General features: G+C 42.8%; 1 protein-coding gene across 2 annotated transcripts in view; it reads right to left on the bottom strand.

Annotated features, from left to right (window-relative positions):
- Positions 1 to 25086, bottom strand: part of LOC126458088 (CSC1-like protein 2) — a 180083-nt gene that overhangs the window by 30047 nt on the left and 124950 nt on the right. For both annotated transcript variants that reach the window (XM_050094905.1, XM_050094906.1), the window contains exons 10-12: positions 10338 to 10597; positions 5230 to 5380; positions 1244 to 1437 (exon numbers count right to left, since the gene is read on the bottom strand). In XM_050094905.1, coding sequence (XP_049950862.1) covers positions 1244 to 1437; positions 5230 to 5380; positions 10338 to 10597 — 605 coding nt within the window. The remainder of the gene's footprint in view (positions 1 to 1243; positions 1438 to 5229; positions 5381 to 10337; positions 10598 to 25086) is intronic.

The following is a 25086-nucleotide window of genomic DNA, read 5'->3' as shown; positions in this document are numbered from 1 at the left end:
TTGGATGATTATAGTATGATTGGGGCACTTAAGTACAAGTGAACTGAGGTTCCTCTAAAGTTTTCAGTTACATCAGGAGAAGTCTGCTGGGCAATGGAAGGATCCAATTATCATTTTATGCCCACACCTGATACCGAGTCTTGCCCGAACAATCTCACATGTAGCTTCAATTTCTATCTATGTGGATTTGAGTTTTCTGCCTACTGTGAAACACGCCACCTTAATTTCCAACAAGCCTAGCCTTTTTATATACACTTAAATCTTCCCAAAAATCTCACTGCTATCAATTTCAGGTTTTAACCAGCTTTCTGTACCTAGTATTATGATGAGAGCTTCACTGCTTTTCATTAGCACTTCAAACTCTGGCACTTTGTTGCAAATGCTCTGGCAGTTTACCATTAGGATTTTAATAACCTCAATTATGAGAGGCAATTCTTTTGATTTTAGACTGATATTTCTGGGTTTCATACAGCTATTGTTATCTGGATTGGATGGAGCCACTTTAATCTCAAAAGCCCTTGTGTCCAACCCACACACTGTCAGCTATCCGAGTAGCAGCCTCTGATGTATAGTGCACACCTGTCCTATTTAGGGGGACCCTACAGTTATGAACCCTATGGCAGAAGCCCATGAAGTCACAGCCTAGCTTGTTAAAGAACCTTAAAAGCCTCTGGTTCAGTCCTTCCACTCGACTTAGAACTAAGGGGCCACAATGCTGCACATTGTGAGCTTCGCTGAAACTCCACGTGCAAGGCTGGCCTTCTCAACCTTCTCTGCCAGTCGCCAGAATGACCCAAAAATGACCTCTTGAGCCCAGACGACACCATCACTTGTTCCAATGTGTATGGAACACACAGTGCAAATTTTAACATATTTACTGAACTATGGTGTAACATACACCAAGTAAGAGGAGAAGTGACAGCAAAGACTCATTCACTAGCAGTAATGATGCAAAGATAACACCAAGAAAATAGACAACGTTAAACTCTTCTCAGTTAAAAGGAGAATACGAGGACCTGACTAATCACAGTGAACAGTGATCCAGGCATCATAAGCAAAATAAGAAAAATTTTATTTGACAGACTTTAAATATACTTCTTTAAAGGTATGGTGTGTGTAATAGGATAGATCACTATTAACAAAACATAGGCGGTGCTGAGCAGCCAGTCATCACTTCCACTGATCCAGAGGAATTAGAGACGGGTGAAACAAACTGAATTACTCACAATAAAGTATTAGTTACCTAGTGAGTCCCAGAGAAGGCAGAATGAGGACCATGAACAGCAAGAAGATAAAGGTTTTGCGCATAATTGAGTGGTTCTGCTCGGATCTTGTCCAGTGAGAGAGCCATTGATCAGAATATGCAACAATAACCGGTAACAGAGCAGATGCTGTCCACAGTAAAAGCGTAGGTAGGAACTCCGATAGAACCGGGCTCTGCAACATGGAAAAAATGCAATGAAATTTAAATATACTGGTATAAAACATCATCATAGCAGTGTAATCCTTTATACTCACTCATCCCACAGTACTCCATGTGGGTAGGACTGAATTTAATTTCACATGTAAAGCACACTGAAGAGTGAAAAAGAAGCCTTTCCTGTACTGTATTATATAGTTTCTAAGGGGAACTGCAATTTTAATCATGAAACTGACAAAGAATAATGTAGTATCACTGAATCAAAGTATGAATCATAGTATTTAACAAAGAGGACAGTTGTTTTCTTTTTATACACATATTTGACAAACAATAGAATTATCATACCACAATTCATAGAGTACAGTTAGGAATGCAGAACAGCACCATGAGAAATACTGACGAAAGGTTGTAACAAAATAGTTCATGGGTGAACAACTGCAGATCCCTATTTCAACAATTAACCACATTGGCATCATCAGGTGTGGAGATGAACCAACTGTTTGGCACGGCACTTATATCCTTATCCTTTCCTTCTGACCTGCTGCCATCTCTTTAGTTTGCCCTTAGCATCCCCCCCCCTCCTCCCCATCCCTGACCTCTCCTTCCCACTCCCATCAACACATTGCTCTGTCCTCTGTACCCACGGATATGAGCCAGTGGCATCTCTGATGTTGCTCCATCTTCCCACCTCATCAGCTCATTGTTGGTATCTCACTCCTCCTTTTAATCAGACTACTTGTGGGTCCCCAGGCCTAACTAACAATGTAACCACTATCATGATTGATCAGCTGTTCTCTTACTCTAATCTCTGTAGACTGTTTAATGACACAGTCCCAGAACTGAAACTTCTGTCTCAGAACCGTATTACGGTCCAAACAATTAGACGAGGAGGTATTTCAGTTCTTTAGAAAGAACTCAATTTTGCACCCACCCCTTACACTACACATACCAGAAACCGCTCAGGTGTCAGAAGTGTGATCCCTGTGCTGTCACAGGGCTCAGCCAGATGGATATATAACAGCCCCACTACTTGACTGGCTACACAGGCTGGTGACCTAGGGGGTGGGAAGGAATGGGGGGTTGGAGGTAGGTAGGAATGGGGAGTTGGAGGAGGGTAGAAATGAGAAATGGGGAGTAGAAGATAGGACAGGGGGGGGGGGGGGGGGGGGGGGGGGGAAGGAATAAGGAATCCACACCAGAGATGCTAGGGAGCGAGTTCTTTCCCAACTGGTTCAATCTACAGGCAGAAAAATTTAGTAGTGGAGGTCAGTCCTCATAGGGGGACCAGAAACACCAAAAAGGAAGGATGAAATAGAAAAGGTAAAGGCAACAAAACTGGGAGGAATACAAGAAACCGGGTAGATATCCAGGCCAGCATAAGAACACCGAGAGGAAGGAGGAGGCAGTGGGGAAGGAGTCATGATGGGGAGGCAGGGGTAGGGGGAAGGAAATGCAGCCCCAGAAGGAAGAATGGGCTACAATAGCTTGGGGCCCCATGTTCGCCAAGCACAAACAAAAGAGCCATGAGCCCTGGGAGGGGGGGGGGGGGGCTCCAAAACTGTTTCAATTAGCAAAATCACATTGCAGTTCCTCATTTATTTATTGCATGAGCATCAAAATAACAGACATCAAAGTAAGTTATCATGGGATAGAAAAACAACAGCAATCTCTCAACAGAGGAAAGCCCACTGGACCTGATGGGATACCAACATGACTTTAAAGAAAGTTATTAAAGAACACTCTGCTTTTCTAGCAGCTGTACACCGTAGGTCCCTGGAGGAGTAAAGCATTCCTAGTAATTAGAGAGGTGTACAGTTTTTGAGAGAGGTCATCAAATGTATGTACAAAACTAGAGGCCAGTATCTCTGATGTCCAACACTTGTAAAACATTGGAACGTAATATTACGCACATGTATTACGATATTTCTGGAAATAGTAAAACTCCTCTTTAGGAAATAACATAGGTTTCCAAGACTATAATCACACCAAACTCAGCTCACTCTGTTTGTCCACAAGACTCAGTAAGGAGTAGCTATTGGAGCCTAGGTTGATGCTGTGTTGCTTAGCTACTGGAAGGCATTTGAAACTCTTCCACACTGCTGTCTACTAAACAAGATCTGAGCATATAGAATATTACACCAACTCTATGACTGGACTGAAGTGTTTCAAGCAAACAGAACACAGCATGTCATTTTCAATAGAGAGAGATTTTCAGATGTGAAAGAAACTTTGTTGCATCCCAATGGAATGTTACAGGACTATCAATTTTCATTATTTATATAAATGATCTAGCAGATAACAGCAGAAGTTCCATGCAATCTTTTGTGATTGATACTGTTGTATGGAGGGTTTTAAAGTGGGATGATTACATAAAACTGGTTACAGGTAAGACAGATGCTCAACAAATTCATTGGAAGATTCATAAAGTGTAATCCACCAAAGAAGGAAGGAGGTAGCTTTCAAAGCCCTCATTTGACCAATATTTTAACATTGCACATCAGTCTGGAATCTGCACCAGATAGGATTTATAGAAGAACTAGAGAAGATCCAAGAAACAGCAGTGAGTTTCATTACAGGTTCATTTATTTAGTGGAAAATGGAGGTGTATAACAGTGTGGTTTACTGTTACAGTTCTGAGAGTGTACATTCCTAGAAGAGTCAACCAATATATTGCTTCCCCCTATGGCTACCTCATACAAAGTCCATGGAGATAAAATTAAAATTAGTGTGTTAAACTCACTCTGAGGCTCACCAACATTCATTTTTCCCCTCTAAGCATTCACAACTGGAAGAGGAAATGGAGGAAGTAACAATGGTACACAAAGGATATACCCTCTGTCAAATGACACAAGGTGGCTTGCATAAAATACACAAAGATGTAGATGTACAGACAACTACAAAATAAATGGATAAATCTGCAAACAGGACCTTAAAAATCAACTCATTTCCTCCTGCTGTCACAAAAAAGAACTTGATACAGCATAGAAAATGCAAGAAAGTATATTAGAATGAAGTGTCATCTGTCATCTAAAAAGCTGAGATAGCCAGGTACCAGAATTTTTCCCTTCACTGGAAGTTAAGATGTGTCTTATTGCAAGATATTCTATTTAAGAGCAGAGCTGATCATCCAATGGCAGAAGACGTACTGAGCACAACATGCTTGGTTTCACTGGCTGCTTCACGGCCCATGCCATCTGTATCCAACCCCCCCCCCCCCTTTTCAATCCTGTAATTCTCCTGGAGTTCATATCTGCTAGCTCCTACACTGCACACCATCCATCCCTGCCCCATGACCCTGAATTAACTCATCCTGCACTCGCATGCTCTTCTTTTCAGTCTTCCTCTGTCAGTCAGTCCCCCCCCCCTCTCCCACCCCCCAATTTATTCCTCCATGTCATTACGCACTGTGCATCCCCCCCCCCCCCCTTTCCCAACCCAGGCCATATCATATTCACTTCATGTGTTCCTGTTGCCTCTCCCTGCCAGCTGTAAGCCACCTTTTTCAACCCTCCTTCCTGTTCTTCACCTCCATGCTCCCCTCACCACTCTATATGAAACAATTTCTCACCCTACACAAGTTGCAGTGCCAGTGCACTGCAAATATACTGGTGTCTAACTATATGTGTAAAGCTAACTACATTCTCAATTTTGTTTCTGTGCTTCTGTGCTTATAGACAACTAAGAGTCAACTACATAGCAAGTTATTACCTTTGCTTCTTCAATTATTTATATCCCATCAAGGGCTTTCCATTACATCATTTATATGTACTCATCTAGCTTTAAAAATTGAGAAACTGTTTGACTGTTACCATTTTGCCAATTTCATCTGAAACGTGGAAGGTCTCCATCATTTTAACCATAATCGCCGGTGTTGTCAAGAAAAACAGTGAAAAGAAAAGGAAGAAATTTACTAGTGTGGCCTTGATGTACCAATAGTTTGATTGCACTGACAAATTTTCCCTGAAAATGAGAAAGAATAAGAAATAATTAGTTACCAATTTCCAATCTTTACTACGCACAACATTTTTACACAGGCATTAAATTTGATTAGCTTTAGCTATTTCATACAAAATTGTGTTTATCATTAGCCATAATCTGAGGACTATACTCTTGCTATAAAGGACGAGTCTAATAAATATCAGGACCTATTATCTGGGCAATGAGAAAGATTGAGGGGCAGTCTAAGTGCAACAAAAAAATGAGGAATCCCACATAATTTAGGAGATTCTACTCAGTTGCCGCCATCTGCTCGAAGTGCACTGATAGTGCCTGAAGAGAAATTGTGATAGTACTGTCATTGAAAGTCAAAATTCATCAAACTGTCAAGCAGTATAGTACCACTGAACAGTCTGTTAGAGTTTTACTATTTTTTTTTTTTTTTTTTTTTGTTGCTTACAAGAAACACACACAAAAATGACACTGATACAGGACAAACGAGACAAGAAAAGCATGTTGACAGGATGCCTCGCCAGCCCCACTTCAGGGAAAAGTACTGGCAGAAGTGCATGAATACAGCAGGATCCTATTTTGAAGAATATTAACTCACCATACAGACATCTCCAATACCTTTCTTTGAAAATTTCTGTCAGGACACTTGATGAACTTCACATTATGATTACATTTACATACTGAGGCTGCAAGTTCCATTAATTATAGTATGATACTTTAAGAAATAAAGTATTATGGATTATTTATCATTTGACAGTTAATTTGTTCCTTAGATTCGACGAGTCTAGTTTCTTACTATATATGTAGGGAGATTGAGGGAAAACTAATTTTATTTTGTGACCAGTTTCCGTTTTGTTTCTTGTTATGTCACACTATCGATGTGAATGCCAACCAGTCCAAGCTAGCACCACCATGGACATGAATTAAGAAGATGCTGCACTGATGCCAGGCTCAATCCGTTCATTGCATTTTATTGGTGTATTCAAAGCCTTACTAGTTAGCCTTTCTTGTTATTACATGCGACAAATATGCTTGCGTCATGGAATTGTTTAGTCTATTTTTGGACTTGCTGATATCAAGTTATGCACATAATACACATGCTCCTTGGTACCTTTGCTCTCTGTCTCAGCACGCACCTATTTCTTGGCATCCATCCCGTGGACAACCCTACATTTCTATTTCTTTCCTTTTAGTGGTTTATGGTGTCATGTTGAACATAATATACGTATAATTTATTATGTTGAAGATGAAGATACACCAATCATTTAAATTACATTTACTGGACAATGAATCACATTAATCTACATTACATATCTATGTTCTAATTTCAGCATTTAATAACAGTTACTTAGAACAGCTTGGCTTGTAAAGAACAAAAGTAAGGCTAATACAAAATATTCATCAGAAACATTATTATAAAAGTGGAAACTGAGTACAGGGAGAATGTGATTGCAAATGGACCACTATCCGACTGTTATCATTGTCAAAACATACTTGTCATTGAACTCTGTTCTATTAATGTTTGTATGAAGTCTTAACCTTGACATTTCCCTGTAGAATATGACGAATAATCAAAACTACATTGCAGATGACTTCCACAGTTTGTTGACTGGTTTTGTTCTCCAAATGGTATCTTTGGCCTGGAACTACTGGCACTGACAACTCATGTTCCAACAATCTCACATACATTGTGGCTAGAGCCAACGTTTCCTATCAAGTTCAGTTTTTTTTGCTATCCTGACAAAATATTTCAATCAAATTCAAAACATTTGGTAACAAATTGTGAGAAGTAATTACTATTATCTAGAACAAGTCATAAAACCAATGCAAGTTAACTGTCGCCTACAGATTAACAATATTTTTGATTAAGTACTGGGGGAAAAAATCAAATACCGTTATGTTTCATTACAGTCATTTTTATGTTTTCTTTGAAAACTGCCTATTTGCACAACTCCTCATGTTATCATTTAAACAAAATTTTATGCCTTCACATATACACAATTCTACAAAAAACTGAAAAACTTCTTGCAATCATTCATGTGCACTTGGTTCCAACTTGGGGGTTTTCAGACGAAGGGACACATCAATAAGAGATCTGCAAAGACATGCATGAATACTCAAGCTGACAGTGGACTGAACCACAGGAAGGAAAAAATGGCAATATAAGACAAATATTAAGATTTGTGACACAGATACAAATGATTTTGGATTTAATAGATATGTAGAAACAAAAGTTGTTACAAATAAGAAGACACATCAAGTTGCAGAAAGGCACAATTAAAAGGACGCACACATATAGCTTTTAGCTACACCCTTCATCAGTAAAACAAGCATGCACGCACGCACACACATGAACGTATGGTGCATGTGTGAGACTTTTACTGATGAAGGCTGAGGCTGAAAGCTATATGCGAGTGTCTTAATTGTGCCTGTCTGCAACCTGACATGTCTTTTCTTACACTGTTGATATTGTGCTACCTGCAGTTATTATTTGGTACAAATAAGAAGAGGTGGCTAAAAGCATTATACGAGTACAAACAATGATAACCAATAACAAGGTACAATTAGAAATCAAACTGCTATAATGCATTTATTGACAACTTTAGCTTCTTAATTACTGTGAAACCTTGCATGGAGACTGCAGTTAATAAGAGTAAGGCCTGGACCTGTATACTGTCTTCACCACAGTGCATAAGAGAACAACTCTGCAATGTCTTTTTGGCATTTAAGATATAATGGTCTGGAACTGTGGGCTCCAGAGCTATCTCAAAATTTTAAAATGTAAATTATTGACTTTAAATAAGTCAATAATTTATATTGTCTCATTCTGAGTTTGGTATCAAACATACAGAAGAAACCATTTAGGCAGCCATCTATCTTTAACATCCTAACAGATTTTAGCTCATTAATCTGCCTGTAAGAACTTCTTTTCCACACATTCAGCATGAGTATTGTACCAGCAGAGTCATGTGGAATCGACGGTAGCATCCGCACGTTGGGTAAAGTTTAGAAGAAACTTTACTGCTAAACTGTTTCATTTATATTTAAGAATCTGAAGTATTGCTCTTGTAGCATGAATATTAATTAATTCCTGTGGCACAATGTGGCCTGTATTTGTGTTCTTGTATTCAATATCATGCACCAGGTGAATATTTAGAAAATTAAAGTGTCTTGGTAATGCAAAAAATACATGTTTATTAACCCAAGTGCAAGAAATTTAATTTAGGCAGGAAACATTTCAAAAAGCACTGACAGTGACAAACAGAAACATAATTAATTTACAATGTTTAATAAAATACATGTACACTACTGGCCATTAAAATTGCTACACCACGAAGATGACTTGCTACAGACACGAAATTTAACCGACAGGAAGAAGATGCTGTGATATGCAAATGATTAGCTTTTCAGAGCGTTCACACAAGGTTCGCGCCGGTGGCGACACCTACAACGTGCTGACATGAGGAAAGTTTCCAACCGATTTCTCATACACAAACAGCAGTTGACCGGCGTTGCCTGGTGAAACATTGTGATGCCTCATGTAAGGAGGAGGAATGCGAACCATCACGTTGCTGACTTTGATAAAGGTCCGATTGTAGCCTATCGTGATTGCGGTTTATCGTATCGCGACATTGCTGCTCGCATTGGTCGAGATCCAATGACTGTTAGCAGAATTTGGAATTGGTGGGTTTAGGAGGGTAATACAGAACACTGTGCTGGAGCCCAGTGACCTCGTATCACTAGCAGTCGAGATGACAGGCATCTCATTCGCACGGCTGTAACGGATCGTGCAGCCACGTCTCGATCCCTGAGTAAACAGATGGGGACATTTGCAAGACAACAACCATCTGCACGAACAGTTCGATGACGTATGCAGCAGCATGGACTATCAGCTCAGAGACCATGGCTGCGGTTATCCTTGACGCTGCATCACAGACAGGAGTGCCTGCGATGGTGAACTCAATGACGAACCCGGGTGCACGAACAGCAAAACATTTTTTTCGGATGAATCCAGGTTCTGTTCACAGCATCATGATGGTCGCATCCATGTTTGGCGACATCGCAGTGAACAAACATTGGAAGCGTGTATTCGTCATCGCCATACTGGCGTATCACCCGGCGTGATGGTATGGGGTGCCATTGGTTACACGTCTCTGCCACCTCTTGTTCACATTGACAGCACTCTGAACAGTGGAAGTTACATTTCAGATGTGTTACAACCTGTGGCTCTACCCATCATTCGATCCCTGCAAAACCCTACACTTCAGCAGGATAATGCACGACCGCATGTTGCAGGTCCTGTACGGGCCTTTCTGTATACAGAAAGTGTTCGACTGCTGCCCTGGCCAACACATTCTCCAGATGTCTCACCAATTGAAAATGTCTGGTCAATGGTGGCCGAGCAACTGGCTCGTCACAATACGCCAGCCACTACTCTTGATGAACTGTGGTATCGTGTTGAAGCTGCATGGGCAGCTGTACCTGTACACGCCATCCAAGCTCTGTTTGACTCAATGCCCAGGCGTATCAATGCCGTTATTATGGCCAGAGGTGTTTGTTCTGGGTACTGATTTCTCAGGATCTATGCACCAAAATTGCTTGAAAATGTAATCACATGTCAGTTCCAGTAAAATATATTTGCCCAATGAATACCCACCCACCCACCCACCCACCCACCCACCCACCCACACACACACACACACACACACACACACACACACACACACACACACACACTTACTTCTAAAATTAATTTCAACAAATAAATGAAACTGTCAAAAGTATCGCTAATTTGTCATGATAGCAATGACAACTCCAGCACAAATAAACATAATTTGGAATCACCCATTGACAATTTGGGAAGATGACACTTCCAAAATAAGCAACAAGTTTTGAATGCCACGACTATAACAAACACAAAATATGACTGATGTTCTAGCATAGAGAAAGAGGGAGATTTCAGGATTACCAGAAAATATCTTTTGGTGATGGCGTGAACTGAACTCTCCACTCGCTGATTCTCAGTTGCTTGCTTAGAGTTGAATGAGGAGGATTGCTAGCACACTGTAATGTAGCTTTGTGTTCTTCAAAGACCTTCTGAGCAGCATCTGTGGATGCCAGTGTGACAAATGCTACACCGACAGGTCTTCTCAGTGCTGCATTGCGTTCTGTATCTACTTTTTCCCTTAAATTCGCCTCTTCTTCAGTGTAGTACTCCAGTGCGTCAACCTGCAGACAGTTACACATGCGAATACAAAAATGTTTCCATAACCTGTTAGGTTACAACAAAATAAATCAACTTAAAATAGTGGAACCGTGAAGAGAGAACTGTTACAAATGACACAAAAGGCTGGATATGTAAACATATGTTACTACAAATTTAGCCCTAAACAGATAATTTGAGACACGAAACAACAATTAATGACATAAATATATGTGGGGTCTTTCAGAGTGAAAGCTAACAGGAAGATGTTTCACAAAAAGTATCTAGTATGGCAAGGGTATTTTGTGCATTTAATTTGGTATATATTAAGACGATATGGTAATCTTAGTATCTAATTATATATAATATATAAGTACAGCACATGACATCAGAAAGTTCGGGAAACGTTTACAGGATTTAAATTCCTTCTTCCATGAGTAAGAAGAGGCAAAATGAAAGGGAATGGCTTGGAAGCCATACAAAAACTGAACAAATATAGAAACTAAGATTTTGCTGCTACAAGACATGTTCTGAAGCAGAAATAATAATAAATCAATGATGTAGTTGTACAAGATTCACTTATTGAGCTGCCTATGCAAGCCCATTGGAATGAGGAATGATATTGACAAAGTGTTTAAACACAGTTGCTCAGGAACATTATTATTATTATTATTATTATTATTATTATTAAACTCTTACAAACACCGTTAAATGCTACACTTGTAAATTTCTGCTTTCATTACCGTCTGACTCTCCAAGTTATTCACATTTTCATTCCCTCTAACATTCATAAGAAGTAAAACTGTCATCAAACTTAAGGTTGGTTTGAATGCCACAGCGCTTTACTAGCCACGGTCATATATGGAGTGGCATGCTGTTGCATTCCTCCAACCTTCGAGCTGACTGACACTGCCAGTTATAGAGGGACCAACAGTTTAATATGGGCTACAAGGCACAATGCACCATTTTTCACATTAACAAAGGAAGTGAAACATGACAGAAAATCCTAGGACTGGCTGGGATCAAACCTGAGACATTGGATCTGTCTTTTACTACTAAGCCAAGCCATACAACCTAGCCTCCACATCCAACTACAAAAAATTGAATTGCTGGCCTGTGCATTTATCCATATCGAACTAAAAAATAACTAACTCCTAGTCTGTGCATTTAATTTCTGTTTGAAAATCAAGAAAAATAAATGTATGAGGATTAAAATAGTTGCTCAGAAAAATGTAACTGCCTGATCACATCTAAAAAGTTGCAGTCATTGAGTATACATAATATTGTATCCCTGATAATTTGCAGAGGAAATATAACTATAACTCCATAATTTAAAACTTATCACTTTGTAGTAAAAAGGACACACCACATACCACATGCCCGCCCCCCCCCCCATCCCCCCCCCCCCCCACACACACACACACACACACACACACACACACACACACACAGAATACAGAATTTAAATATGTCACCCTCCCAAACATTGCCTTGACTGTGAGACCAATGAAAGTAGAAGGACTGTTTCATCTTGACACAGACTTCATTAGTGACCAAATCTTCATTTTCATTTACTCTTAGACACTCCAGTAACAAGTAGACTGACACCACTTTCCCCTACTCTTGCAGAGAAATGATGTTGCATACATTTTTTTTAGTAATAATTACATGGTATATACAGTTTGGAGAGCACTCAAATCAGCTCTCATTGTGTAGTATTTTTTGGTGTTTAAGTGTTCTGGAGTCATCAGGTGTTGTGAAGGAGTGTTCTGTGTTGGCACTGCATTAATAACAATAGTGCAGCATGTCTGAACAGAATATCTGCAATAAAAGATCACCCAAGAACACATTCACCAACTGTGAATATATTGAGTGCTGGTAGGCAAATTTGGATCTGAGGATAAGACCACAAATGTGTGCACTCCGAGTGCAGTTACTTTGAACTCCAGCGCACTAGTGGAAGTCTGGTTTTAGATATTCCAAGAGTAGTGGAGAAAGAGCTAGTGCACTTAACATTCACCAATCTACAGTGCTGAAAATTAGGAAAGAGAAAGAAAGGAAGAAAGAAAGAAAGAAAGAAAGAAAGGAAAAGGCAAATGATGCAGCAACACCAGCTTGTTCTTTACTAGTAGCTCTGAGTAAGAAAAGAAGTTATGACAGATGGTAACCAAGATAGCCACATTCCAGCAGGATGTAATGCACAGAGATATGTTTGCTCATTATCAATGCAAGGAATACCCTTTGTTAAAGAAACCTTTTCAGGCTCAAAGAAGCAGAACTGTTCACTGGGAGTAGGTCGTCAGTTCAAAATTGTCCTCGTGAGCTTGGTTTCCAACACAAAAAGTTTTTGTCTCCAACATTTATCATCAAGAGAAGTGACACAGTGGCCTGGCAATACTGGCATCTGTGTTGTGTGAGGAGTACTTCGTTCAAAGACATTGTGTGGCTGGATGAAACATGGGTTTAATATGTGTTGCACACTGACAAAGGAGTGGATGGACTACATAACATGAGGAATGATGGAAGCACTGTTAGGCTAGGGCAGAATGATAACTGTCCTTCACACTGGTTCTGTCCACAGCTTCATTTGACTTTTTTACTGCTGTTCTGTTCCAGGAAGCATGACGAGAAAATGAACACCACCGTTCTCATGGAGTGTCTTTCTAATGTTCTGCTCCAAAATATTCCGCCAAACTCTACAGGTGTAATGGACAATGTGTCGTACCACTCCTCTGTGATGGATTGAGCTCCAACAATGGAGGAAAGAGGATATTTTGCTCTGCGTACAAAGAAAATAAAGTTGAACTTAGCATAAATAAGGTGGAATTAATAGAACTTTTAATGCTGTACAAACCAAAGTCCCCACGCTACCAGGTCGATGATCTGGTCAACACTAAAGAGCATAGTGTGATCAGGTTTCCTCATTTGAATGTGACAGAGAGCGTGCGTGTGTGTGTGTGTGTGTGTGTGTGTGTGTGGGGGGGGGGGGGGGGGGGGGGTGCAGTTGGAAGGTGAAGTGGCAAGAAGCAGCAAGAAGTTTAAGCTCAGTGAGACTCAAATGCTGACAAAAGAAGCCATTGCAAATATTACCCCACAGGACTGGTCTCTATTAGTCAACCATACCAAGAAGGTAGTTGAGAAGACATGGATTCAGGCAGGATTGCTACAAGAACTGATTGAAGGGATGGCTATTTTGGTCAGCTCCAATATCAGATCCAGGTCTGAGGAAGAGGACAGCAAGGTTGCTCCACTTATTGAATATGTATGAAAGTTTGAAACAATGGAAAATCCAGGATGGAATGTAACATCGTTATAGAAGGAAAGTTGCTACTCACCATATAGCAAAGACGCCGAGTCGCAGATAGGCGCAACAAAAACAGTGTCATTGTCACAAATAAGAGTGTGGCTTCAGCTGCCAGAGAGAGAGAGAGAGAGAGAGAGAGAGAGAGAGAGAGAGAGAGAGAGAGAGAGAGAGTAATAATAAATGAAAAGCACCAGTTTGCACCAGTTGTAGAACAAAAGCAAACTGGTGCTTTTCATTTATTATTATAATGTTGTTCTACCAAGAACCGACGGAAGATTCTGTTAATAAGAACGAGAGTAGTTGTGTGGGAGAGTAGTGTTTATTTGTCTGCATGAGAGCGTGCATGCATACGTGTCTGTGTTTTTGAAGAAGGTCTTGCTGACTGAAAGCTTATTTGTGACAATCTTTTTATTGTGCCTATCTACAACTCAACATTTCTGCTATATGGTGTGTAGCAACTTTCCTTCCATAATATTGTTATGTATGAAAGTTTCAGGGATTTAACTGCACTGTTCAGTACTGTCATTTCTTTGCCACCAAAGTACGTTTGCCAGGTAGCCAGCTAACAACTGCTGCTTAAGATAGGCATAGCATTATCGCCACCAGCAGCACGCTCAACACATACTTGCAATCATGCTTCCCTGCACTTGCCCCACACTGAACTGTTGAAAGTCTCAACTTACTCTAAATGCACTATAAGTAAGCGTTGGTTGGTTGGATTAAAAGAGGGGGAAAGGGACCAAACTACAAGGTCATCAGTCCCTTGTTCCAAATAAAAAAATGCCACAAGTGTGAGAATAAAACAAACGAGACTGACAACTCAAAGCGGAATGGAAGGGAAACTCACAAGAACAATGAAGGGCAACACCACATGTAAATGGACAAAAGGGGACAAGAAAATCACAGAAATGCAAGAAACAGGATGAAGAGATTAAAACAACAAAGCAGATTACCATGGCTGGCAGACCACAAGAATAAAAAAGGAGAAGCCAGCCACTCTGCAACACATTAATACAGAGGGACAAAGGACATGTGCTAAAACTTAGATCCAATGATAAAACCCACCCTCAAGAATAAAACATAAAACAACATCAGCCGACGAGGCGTCATCAGATAAAATTAGCGGCACCAAGTCCCGTAACTCATGACAGTCGCTGGGCAGTCAAAGTGGGACAGTGCACCAGAATATGGGCCACTGTCAACTGGGTGCCGCACCGACACTCAGGCAGGTCTTCACGGCGCAGGAGGTAACCGTGGGTCGCCCAAGCGTGGCCAATGCAGAGCCGGCTCAGGACATTCGTAGTCTCCTTAATGACACAAAGTTTGTTGTGTGTACTGTTATGCCATTCAGTCTCCCAAAGCTGAAAAACCCTATGGCGTAAGACAGAACGCAGGTCAGGTTCAGAGATGCCCATCTCCAGAAGCAGTTTCCGCATAGCCTGTTTGGCCAGCCTGTCGGCAAGTTTGTTGCCTGGGATCCACACAAATACCACTGAATGATGGGGCCGGTCCAGGGCATAAATTGACTCTTGGATGGACGTCACCAAAGGATGGCGAGGGTAGCACTGGTCGACAGCTTGTAGGCTGCTCAAGGAGTCAGTACACAAAAGAAACGATTCCTCAGGGCATGAACGGGTATACTGAAGTGCACAAAATATGGTCACCAGCTCTGCAGTGAATACACTGCAGCCATTGGGCAAGGAATGCTGTTCAAAATGGTATCTGTGGATGTAGGTGAAGCCAACATGACCATCAGCCATCAAGACGTCAGTGTAAACCACTTCAGAGCCCTGGAACATGTCAAGAATCGAGAGGAAATGACAGCGGAGAGGGGCAGGAGTAACTGAGTTCTTAGGGTCCTGCAAAAGGTCCAGATGAATCTGCAGCCTAAGAGTACACCATGGAGGTGTACGAGGATGGACCTGGATGGGATGTGGTAAAGGGAAGGACTCCAGTTCAGACAGAAGGGATTGCACATGAACTGCAATCGTTAGCCCTGACATGGGCAGCCGATGCGGGAGATTAACTGCCACAAGTGGAAAAAGGAGACGGTAATTCGGTTGCACAGGAGAACTATGAATGTGTGCAACGTAACTGGCAAACAGTTGTGCACATCGGAAATGCAATGGAGGGACTCTGATCAACAGACTCATTCTATAAGCTCTCGTCGCTAGGCAATTGCCACAGTGGTGCACTGAGTCGAGTACACACAACGATGAGGGTGCCGCTGAACCATAAACCAGACTCCCATAGTCAAGGCAGGATTGAACAAGGGCTTTGTAGAGCTGCAGCAGAGTAGAGCGATCTGCACCCCACTCTGTGTTGTTCAGACAGCGGAGGTCATTGAGGTGCTGCCACCAGCACTTCCGCTTAAGCTGACAAAGGTGAGGTAGCCAAGTCAATTGGGCATCGAAAACCAATCCTAAGAATCGATATGTCTCCGTTACAGTGAGTGGATCGTCATGATGGCCGAAAACGGGAAGCCATAGGCGAGAGCCCAAGATTGCATCTTGTGGATGGCTCCCTGTAGGCGCCGTTCAGCAACACCAGTACTGGTGGAGCAGTACAAAATGCAGAAGTAATCTGCATACAAAGAGGGTGAGACGGATGGCTCTACAGCTGCTGCTAGACCATTAATGGCCACTAAAAATAGTGATACACTCAATACAAAGCTCTGCAGGACCTCATTCTCCTGGATACGGGGGGAACTGTGGGAGGCACCAACTTGTATATGGAAAGTACGGAGCGACAGGAAATTCTGGATAAAAATCTGGAGGGGCCTCGGATCCCCCACCGATACAATGTTGCAAGGATATGATGTTGCCAGGTGGTGTCATACGCTTTGCGTATGATCAAAAAAGATGGCAACAAACGTGTTGGCGTCTGGAAAAGACTGTTCGGATGGCAGACTTGAAGGACACAAGATTATCAGTGGTAGAGCGCCCCTGGCGGAAACCGCCATGACATGGAGCCAGTAGGCCACATGACTTCAGGACCCAACCCAACCGCCAACACACCATACATTTCACCAGTTTACAAACAACGTTGGTGAGGTTGATGGGCCAATAGCTATCCACATCAAGCAGGTTTTTACCGGGTTTGAGCACCAGAACGATGGTTCTCTCCCACCATTGCGATGGAAAACTACCATCTCACCGGATCCGGTTGAACAAGATGAGGAGATGGCGCTTTTAGTCAGATGAGAGATGTTTAATCATCTGACTGTGGATCTGATCCAGCCCAGGAGCCATGTCAGGGCAATGTGAAAGTGCACTGAGGAGCTCCCACTCTGCAAATGTGGTGTTATACGGTCACTGTGGCGTGTAGTGAACGAGAGGACTTTCCTTTCCATCCGCTGTTTGAGGGTGCAAAAGGCTGGAGGGTAGTTCTCCGATGCAGCGGCTCAGGCCTAGTGCTCAGGAAAGAGCTCGGCAATTGCATTTGCATCGGTACATAGCCTGCCATTGATGGTAACTTCAGGGACACCTACATCTACATCTACATTTATACTCCGCAAGCCACCCAACGGTGTGTGGCGGAGGGCACTTTACGTGCCACTGTCATTACGTCCCTTTTCTGTTCCAGTCGCGTATGGTTCGCGGGAAGAACGACTGTCTGAAAGCCTCCATGCGCACTCGAATCTCTCTAATTTTACATTCGTGATCTCCTCGGGAGGTATAAGTAGGGGGTCCTCGGGAGGTATAAGTAGGGGGACACCTGTTGGTCTGGTACCCAAAAAGATGTCTGATCTATGTCCAAACTTGGGAAGGTGACAAATGGTGCTCAATGGTCGAGACGTACCTCTCCCAACTCTGTTTCCGCCGTTTTGTAAGCTGGTGTACACAGGCACAAAGCTGCTTAAAGGCTACCAGATGCTCTAGGGAAGGGTGTCGCTTATGTTGCTGTAGAGCTCCCCGACACTCTGTAATTGCCTCAGTGACTTCTGGCGACCAGCAAGGGACTGTCTTTCACCAAGGCACCCTAAAGAGTGAGGGATCGCATTTTCTGCCACAGAAATGATTGTGGTAGTCACCTGCTCAACCATCACATCGATGTTACCATGTGGGGGAGAGTCAATGGTGAAATCAGAGGTGAAAGTTTCCCAGTCCGCCTTGTTTAAAGCCCATCTGGGCAGGTGTCTGTGGGCCTGATGCCACAGCAGTGACAGGAAGATGGGGAAGAGGTTACTACCACACAGGTCGTCATGTGCTCTCCAGTGGACAGATGGGGTAAGTTCTGAGCTGCAAATTGATAAATCAATGGCTGAGTAGCTACCTTGAGCCACACTGAAATATGTGGCGGCCCCAGTATTTAAGAGGTAGCAGTCGAACAGAGAGTAAAGTTTCGACATTTCTGCCTCGGCCAGTAAGAACTGTGCAACTGTGCCACCCCAGAAGGGGTTATTGGCATTAAAATCTCCCAACAGTAGGAAAGATTTAAGATGTTGATCAATCACTACAGTTAATACATTCGGGGATACTGCACCATCTGGAGGAATATATACACTGCAGACTTATTTCCTGCACCATCCTTATTCTGACAGCCACAGCTTCAAGATGGGTTTGAAAGGGCACAATTTCACTACATACCGAGCTTAGGACATAAACGCGAACACCACCTGACACTAGATTATAGTAGCTATGGTTCCTGTAATACCCCATAAAGCTGCGGAGGGCAGGGGTCCACACTGACGGGAACCAGGTTTCGTGGAGGGTAATGCAGAAAGCAGGTGTAAATCTTAACAGTTGCCGTAGCTCAGCCAGGCAGTGGAAAAAACCGCCACAATTCCGCTGGAGGATGACGTCGTCATGAGACTGGGAAGGCATGGAACATTCAATGAAGCAGTCTACACCTCAGGGTCATCTGCTGCCACTGACTTTTTGCCTGAGCAGTCTATACCCACTGTGTCTGAGGGTCCGGCGAGATCCAAGTCCTCAGTGGCTGCCAGAATCTCCACCCCATCCTCAGATGCAGAGCTTGTAGGTAGCAGTGGTGTGGGTGCCACCACATGTTCCTAGTTCTTAGGGGTCTTCTTTTTCGATTTCTGGCACTGTTCCTTGGGTTTCCCTGGCTGGAAGGACTTCACTGAATCTGTCTGTGGGACTGAGGATGAGCGTGAAGCCTTACAACCAGCTGCTTTTGGGCTCTTCAGCCACTGGCGGGTGCGATCTTTCCCACTAGCAGAAACCAGGGAAGGGAGCGACCCCAAGGGAGCCCTTCTTAGCGAGAAGGGCCGAAGAAGCCTTACCCTTCTCCAGCTCAGAAGTGGGGACAGAAATCCTTGATGGTTCGGGGGGTGTTGTTCCCGAAGTACGTGGTGCGAGGGCAACAGGGACCGAAGTGCCCCCCACCATCAATGGGGCAGGTGTAGTATACCAGTTCTGAGAGGCGATAGGAATTCGAGGAACTGATGGGGCGGAGGTGGAGGGCTTGTCCAAAACACGCTCTCAGTCAGTTGCGATAAAAAACAGCATCCTGTACCCAATCATGGGCATTACTTGCTTGTAGCAAGTTGGGGGATGTTTCTGTTACTATCACGCCTCATAAGAGCCTAAATATGGTCCAGGGTATTGTATTCCACAAGAACCTTCTTTTGCAGTCTCGAGATGAGCTGTGCAAATTTCCTGTTAGCCTCAGTGTAGGGCAGTCTGTCCAGGGTCTTATATCCATGCTTCTCCTCTCTTTCTGTAAAAATCATGCAGTCTGGTGAGCAAGGGATGTGCTGGATGTCCACAATATCGACAGTTGGGGCTGGAAGTACAGTGGCGGAAGACATATTGTTGAACTTCCAGCACTTAAAGCACCATATCGGGGAGGGATATATGGCTTGACGTCAGGGCGGTATATCATCATCTTGACCCTCTCAGGCAATGTGTCACCTTTGAAGGCCATGGTGAAGGCACCAGTGGCAACCTGGTTATCCCTCGGACCCTGATGGACATGCCGGATGAAATGAACACCTGACCACTTTAAATTGGTGCACAGCTCATCTTGAGACTGCAAAAGAAGGTTCTTGTGGAATACAATACCCTGGACCATATTTAGGCTCTTATGAGGCGTGATAGTAACAGAAACATCCCCCAACTTGCCACAAGCAAGTAATGCACATGATTGGGTACAGGATGCTGTTTTTTTATCACAACAGACCGAGAGCGTGTTTTGAACAAGCCCTTCACCTCCCCAAACTTGTCCTCTAAATGCTCCAGAAAAAACGGAGGCTTCATGGACATGAAAGATTCCCCATCAACTCTCGTACATACGAGGTACTGGGGCGAATAAGCTTCACTGTCATCCTTAGCCTGGCATTCCTCCCATGGTGTGGTCAGGGAGGGGAATGACTTGGGGGTCCTATTTCTTAACATTAAAGTTAGACTTTGCTACTTATAGACTGCTGGCGGCGACCACCAGCAACAGATGACATACTACGCTTCATGGCATGTCATCGCCCTGATGCCACCCAATCCGAGCATGGGCCCTCCCCATGGGCGCCACCCAGCCACAGCAAAGGCCACCTGGCAGGATCGCCATTGCCTGGATTCCCGATTCCCCATGGTGACAGGCATCAGCAGAGTGATCCCTGTGTTCAGCAGAAAGATCTCTGTGTTGTCTGGGGGCTACAACCAACAGGGTACATGGCGGCTCCACCACAATGGACTGCCTACTGCGCTGGATATGAGGTGCAAAGAAGTCCATGGTCATTGTTGGCACAGAAAGCGACACTGTGTAGTGCATGGTGGAAAATGCACCCAGGAAAGTGTCCTCTTCCAAGAGATGGAGGATGGACGGGACTGCAATGTGACAATGAGAAAGTGGGGTAAAGATCTCAATGCACCATGGAAATGATTACCATGTAAGGTGCCCTTCCTCCAATTGGTTTGTTCTTCAGGAAAATTTTGAAAAATGGAGGTCAAACCCTACAGTGGACCACCACATAAAGGCCGAAACATGCGAGACTCCTTTTAGTCACCTCTTATGACAGGCAAGAGTACGTCTGGCCTATTCTAACCCCTCGACCCTCAGTGGGGCGTACATAGGTGTACTCACTGAAGCTGCATGAAGTGCTTCATCATCATACCTTGCATGTATCCCCTGAATGGCCTCACTGCTTGTGAACAGAAGTAATTATGGGAGAGACAAGCTATTGTATATGCAACATCATCAGAAATCTCCAAAGCATGCCAAATGATGGTTCATCCACCTCATGCTAAACAGAGGTGATCTTATTAAGTAACTGTTTTAAATCTAAACCTTGGATCGAAAAGTATACATCAATTGTTAAGCTGGGGATGCTTAAAGAATTCAGAATTGGAATATATTTGATCTGTATTATCTCCACGAACACCCGAAGAGTTTACAGCTATGACTGACTTTAGCTTCAGATTTGTAAGCTCAATTTGTCACTGAACAGAAGCCCAAGAGAGCTCAATTCCTTTTTCATTTTATTATTGATATTCTTCACCTACAGTTCTGGAAGATAGATTATGGGCGAGGGGGCAGGAAGGGGGAGCGAAGGAGGTTAGACTGAATAAAATCCATAGCCTTCTTTACAGAGAATCTACATTTAGTGGTTTCTGTGCACTTATCCAGTTTCTGAACTGTTTATTGTGCCTGTTGAACCACACACCAGCCTATCTTAAGCCTGAAAATGAAGAAACTGATTACAATATTGTCCACAAACATGGACATGGTTCATCATCATCATCATCATCATCATCATCATCATAGTTTGTGCACTACTGATACTGAGAGCATAAACAGTCAAAAACAGAAGCCTGTAAGACACCACTCACAAAGCTATCTGACAAAATATTACTGATACAACATCTATACAGTATACTGGAAATAAATGTCCCTATTCATTCTGTTTGAATGGACTACTTTGCCTCCAGGTGGCGGTGCAGACACTTTCACACACTTCTGGTAATGTGTGGTTAACAAGAATGGAATGAAATTTCGAAAATTCAGACAGAGCAGCTGGTGATCTATCAAGATAGAGAAGGCACTTTATTACACATTCCAGGGTTTTCTCCAGACAGGAGTTAATGTGACACTGCAATAGCCTCAAATTTTTATCAATCCTTGGTTTTAAAAAGTGAAATCAAAGCAGTTCATTCTTCTGTGCTTTAAAAATAGTACTGATGAGTAAGACTCCAGTTTTAGGAGGATCCTTTTTATATGGTTAAGATACTGCAAACACTAAGTTGCAAGTGCAGGCTTTCTTGGCAAACTACACTGATGAATTCATTTCCACAAATCAGGCAAGTAACATCAATCTGGAGTGATGTCTTAAGTCAGTTTCCTAATTATCATTTTATGGCAAAGTGTATGTGTTGCAGCAGCTGCTGCTGTTTATCCATTTCATGTTACATCTCTCAGAATCACACCAGATAGGCTAATGAAGAGAGCTCAGAAGTGAGAATCCCAAGCGGTGGGGATAGAGCTGGTGTAGAAGTAACTATGCATAGAGTCCCAGTTTCGTTAGTTAATCCTGGCCATTGGCGGTGCTCCACTCCTCACAAATGTTTGATAATATGACGTCCCATGTGGACCTGTCTCCGTTCAGAGTTTCATGCACTCTCATTTCCACCACTTCCTTGATAACAGAAACCCAAACACTCAGAGTAACAGCACATTTCTTTCTCTTAAGTCATACAAGTGTTCTTCAAATGTGCTATGTTACACTACTGTCATCATGTCTGTGCACCTGAGGTGGCTCTTTCTCATGTCTATCTACATCTACATGATTACTCTGCAATTCACATTTAACTGCTTGGCAGAGGGTTCATCGAACCACTATCGTACTATCTCTTTACCATTCCACTCCCGAACAGCGCGCGGGAAAAACGAACACCTAAACCTTTCTGTTCGAGCTCTGATTTGTCTGATTTTATTTTGATGATCATTCCTACCTATGTAGGTTGGGCTCAACAAAATATTTTCGCATTTGGAAGAGAAAGTTGGTGACTGAACTTTCGTAAATAGATCTCGCCGTGACAAAAAATGTCTTTGCTTTAATGACTTCCATCCCAACTCGCGTATCATATCTGCCACACTCTCTCCCCTATTACGTGATAATACAAAACAAGCTGCCCTTTTTTGCACCCTTTCGATGTCCTCCGTCAATCCCACCTGGTAAGAATCCCACACCACGCAGCAATATTCTAACAGAGGATGAACGAGTGTAGTGTGAGCTGTGTCTCTAGTGGACTTGTTGCATCTTCTAAGAGTCCTGCCAATGAAACACAACCTTTGGCTTGCCTTCCCCACAATATTATCTATGTGGTCTTTCCAACTGAAGTTGTTCGTAATTTTAACACCCAGGTACTTAGTTGAATTGACAGCCTTGAGAATTGTACTATTTATCGAGTAATCGAATTCCTATGTATTTCTTTTGGAACTCATGTGGATCACCTCATACTTTTCGTTATTTAGCGTCAACTGCCACCTGCCACACCATCCAGCAATCTTTTCTAAATCACTTTGCAACTGATACTGGTCTTCGGATGACCTTACTAGACGGTAAATTACAGCATCATCTGCGAACAACCTAAGAGAATTGCTCAGATTGTCACCCAGGTCATTTATATAGATCAGGAACCGCAGAGGTCCCAGGACGTTTCCCTGGGGAACACCTGATATCACTTCAGTTTTACTCGATGATTTGCCGTCTATTACTACGAACTGCAACCTTCCTGACAGGAAATCACGAATCCAGTCGCACAACTGAGACGATACCCCATTGGCCCGCAGCTTGATTAGAAGTCGCTTGTGAGGAACGGTGTCAAAAGCTTTCCGGAACTCTAGAAATACGGAATCAACTTGAGATCCCCTGTCGATAGCGGCCATTACTTTGTGCGAATAAAGATCAAGCTGCGTTGCACAAGAACAATGTTTTCTGAAGCCATGCTGATTATGTATCAATAGATCATTCCCTTCGAGGTAATTCATAATGTTTGGATGCAGTATATGCTCCAAAACCCTACTGCAAACAGACGTCAATGATATAGGTCTGTAGTTCGATGGATTACTCCTACTACCCTTCTTAAACACTGATGTGACCTGCACAATTTTCCAATCTGTAGGTACAGATCTATCGGTGAGCGAGCGGTTGTATAGGATTGCTAAGTAGGGAGCTATTGTATCAGCGTAATCTGAAAGGAACATAATCGGTATACAATCTGGACCTGAAGACTTGCCCGTATCAAGCGATTTGAGTTGCTTCGCAACCCGTAAGGTATCTACTTCTAAGAAACTCATGCTAGCAGCTGTTCGTGTTTCAAATTCTGGAATATTCCATTCGTCTTCCCTGGTGAAGGGATTTCGGAAAACTGCGTTCAATAACTCCGCTTTAGCAGCACAGTCGTCAGTAACAGTGCCATCGGCACTGCGCAGCGAAGGTATTGACTGCGTCTTGCCGCTTGTGTACTTTACATACGACCAGAATTTCTTCGGATTTTCTACCAAATTTTGAGACAATATTTCGTTGTGGAACCTATTAAAGGCCTCTCGCATTCAAGTCTGTGCCAAATTTCGCGCGTCTAAATTTTAGCCAATCTTCGGGATTTCGCATTCTTCTGAACTTAAACAATCCATTCAAAATGTAGGGCTGCATTTGGCTGATGTTTTGGTGGCCACATTACACGTAATGCCGCATACACCAGGTGTTCTTAGTCCTAAGGAATCTTTTGTGTAGCCAAGCCTCTCCCCAGTTTTGCATGCAAGGTAGAAAACCATCTTCACATTATGTTATGAAGACAATATTATGAAAACGATAGATTGATACTCACCATGCAGAGGAGAGGAGTAGCAGACAGGCATGACAAAAACACTGCTAAACAAGTGAGCTTTTGAGAAGGACAGGGTGTAACGAAGATTGAAGCCATGTGGGGGTTATGGGAAATTAGGATATATTGCATGGAGAGTTCTCATCGGTGCAATTCAGAAAGATGGTGTTGGTAGGAAGGTTCCAGATAACACAGACTGTGAAGCAGTCATGACGTGAAGAACCATGTGTTGGGTAGCATACTCAGCAACTATGTGAACCAGATGTCTATTGGCCAGTTTTTGTGTGGCTATTCATTCATGTAGACAGCCAGCTTGTTGGTCGTCATGCCCATGCAGAATGCAGCACAGTGGTTATAGCTTAGCATGTAGATCATATGACTACTGTAAGAGGTAACCCTATCTTTGATGAGACAGGTGATGTTTGTG

Source organism: Schistocerca serialis, chromosome 2 (assembly GCF_023864345.2).
Source record: "Schistocerca serialis cubense isolate TAMUIC-IGC-003099 chromosome 2, iqSchSeri2.2, whole genome shotgun sequence".
In the NCBI taxonomy this organism is placed as follows: Eukaryota; Metazoa; Arthropoda; class Insecta; order Orthoptera; family Acrididae; genus Schistocerca; species Schistocerca serialis.
This window is presented reverse-complemented; position numbering and strand designations above follow the sequence as displayed.